This window comes from Poecilia formosa, unplaced genomic scaffold (assembly GCF_000485575.1).
Source record: "Poecilia formosa unplaced genomic scaffold, Poecilia_formosa-5.1.2 Scaffold176, whole genome shotgun sequence".
Lineage (NCBI taxonomy): Eukaryota > Metazoa > Chordata > Actinopteri > Cyprinodontiformes > Poeciliidae > Poecilia > Poecilia formosa.
This window is the reverse complement of record NW_006800115.1, coordinates 70,061-72,323: the sequence shown is the minus strand read 5'-3', so window position 1 is coordinate 72,323 and position 2,263 is coordinate 70,061. Positions and strand designations below refer to the sequence as shown.

Here is a 2,263-nt window from a genome sequence, read left to right as displayed (position 1 = left end):
GTCTATCTATGGCAGGAAATTGCATGCATTGTTATGTCATTTCCATTAAAAAGGTCTTGAAACAATATTATCGTTTATCACAATAATTTTTTAGACAATTAATCGCTCGGCAAAATTTGTTATCGTGACAGGCCTAACTGTAATGTATTAAAATGTGTTACAATAACACATTAAATGCATGAACATTTTTCCAGAGCCCTCTGCTTTCCTCAGAACCTGTGTTTTGCTTAAATTTATGACATTTATTATGAATCATACCTGTCTCCCCCCACAGACAGTCATATATGTTAATCTCAGGTCTCTGCTCCTCTTCCTCATCTTCTTCTGGAAGATCCAGGAGGTATGACACCATCTACATAAAACACAATATTATTATGTTATACATTATTCATGATACTAACCTACAGTATATGTACAAAGTCACATGCTCTTATCCTGAGTTTCTCACTTCCGCATGCCCCATGCTGGCTGCTGCAATCAGAGCCTGTTGCACAGCCTGGCTCCTGCTCGTCCCCCTCTGGTTACAGCAGGAAGTGCAGCTCCAGTCGGGGCTCTTCAGCAGGAAGCGCAGCACCTCAAGGTGACCGTGCTGGGCTGCCAGAACGAGCACACACTGGCCTGAGCTGTCCACATGGCCAATCTAAGTGTATAGGAAGGCAGAGACCATATTTGGAGCAGTCTTATGTTCGGTTCTGTTTTACAAAATAGGTTTTTGTCGAAATCAATTTTTTTCTTTTGCTTATTTTTTATTCAATTAGAAATTTAGCTACCTTGGCTTTGTGGTGACTCAGCAAGGTGACAATGTCCAAGTGACCAGCTGCAGCAGCAAATCCCAGAGCTGTTAAACCATCATGTGACTGAGCATCCACCTAAAAATAAAATACACAGGCCTCCTGTTTGGTTAAAGTCTTTCAGTTCATCACCATAATCTCAGGTAGACATAACCAAAAGAAGAAAAACAATCACTTGGGCTCTGTGGTCAAGCAGCAGTGCTACGGCATCCTTGTGGCCTAGGTGAGCATGGACACACAATAAAGGGGCACCATTAAGGACTTCAGTTCGGTAATCCACATTGGCTCCACCCATTATCAGGAGCCTGCTCACCTGAATGGACACAGAGAAAAAGTGTCCATGTACTATCACCACAAGCACAAAAAAGCTGGTGTGGGTGTTTTATGCTACCTTGATATTGGGGGTATAGAGGTTGCGCAGCGATGAAAGAACAGGGCAAAGTCTTCCTGTGCTATATGACATCCACAGCCCCTGAAGAATGGAGGAGGAAACTCCACGTTTTTTACTCAAGCCCTGGAAGAGAGTGGGACACACACACATACACACATATTATATATATATACCAGTGTTGTGGTACTCGAAATTGGTCTTGGTCTCGATACCGGTCTTAAGACCATTTTTTGATGGTCTCGGTCTCATCTCGGACTCGACCGCATTTGGTCTCGGTCTTGTCTCAGTCTCGGGCTCTGAGGACTCGGCATTTTCTTTCAAGACCAGTCAAGACCACAACTGTGAAAATATCACTAAACGTACAGCATACTGTCCAGTTTATTTGTTAACATCTTTGTTTTCAGTGGATGCAAAACGCACCGATTAAAATCCAAGCAACTACGTGTTCCTCCCCCTCCCGCTACCCTCTCCAACTTTCACTCGCACGCGGCGCTCTGAGACATGTGCAGTGGTTTTCTCTCAGCAGCAGAAAATGTTTGTCTAATTGTCAGTAATGGAATATTGCTGCAAAAATCATAAGAAATCCGATGACCACAGTTAACTCAACATCGCTTCGCTTTCACAGACGGTGGAGACAACGTCTAACTTTTTTCGTCACTTAGAAAAGTAGCTCAAAGAAGGTAAGATCCGTTGACGTGATGTTAGCAAAGCTAGCTGTATAGACACACATAAGCATTGTGATGAAAAAAAGTTGTCACTCACTGCGCTGAATTATTGTGCGGATATGTTGACTGACTTGTCGCATATATGGGACAACAGCGCTGTGTCCAAAAGTCTGCAATATAGTGATGTGACATTCAGGAACAGTCGATTCATCTGCTCGTCTCTGTACTTATTAGATAGGACTGGAGTGTCGCTGAGAGCCGTTGTTCTATCAGATAGCCATACGCTGTCAGGATAGCATACATGCAGTGAGTACCATGCCTGTGCATGCGCATTAAGAAGTCCGACCGTCAGAGGGGTTGTCAGTTCACCATACGCAGCAACGTATGACGAAAATAAGTCATTAAATTGTTTTCAA

At 43.3% G+C, this 2,263-nt stretch overlaps 1 protein-coding gene and 1 long non-coding RNA gene across 2 annotated transcripts in view; both read right to left on the bottom strand.

Annotated features, from left to right (window-relative positions):
• tanc2a (tetratricopeptide repeat, ankyrin repeat and coiled-coil containing 2a) overlaps positions 1 to 2,263 on the bottom strand; it is a 94,534-nt gene that overhangs the window by 26,298 nt on the left and 65,973 nt on the right. The window contains exons 14-18 of the mRNA XM_007565463.2: positions 1,183 to 1,305; positions 967 to 1,104; positions 771 to 869; positions 449 to 640; positions 259 to 352 (exon numbers count right to left, since the gene is read on the bottom strand). Of these exons, the coding sequence (XP_007565525.2) occupies positions 259 to 352; positions 449 to 640; positions 771 to 869; positions 967 to 1,104; positions 1,183 to 1,305 (646 nt within the window). The remainder of the gene's footprint in view (positions 1 to 258; positions 353 to 448; positions 641 to 770; positions 870 to 966; positions 1,105 to 1,182; positions 1,306 to 2,263) is intronic.
• LOC107837797 (uncharacterized) overlaps positions 1,689 to 2,263 on the bottom strand; it is an 8,992-nt gene continuing 8,417 nt past the window's right edge. The window contains exon 3 of the long non-coding RNA XR_001663840.1: positions 1,689 to 1,700. This is a non-coding gene — a long non-coding RNA (uncharacterized LOC107837797). The remainder of the gene's footprint in view (positions 1,701 to 2,263) is intronic.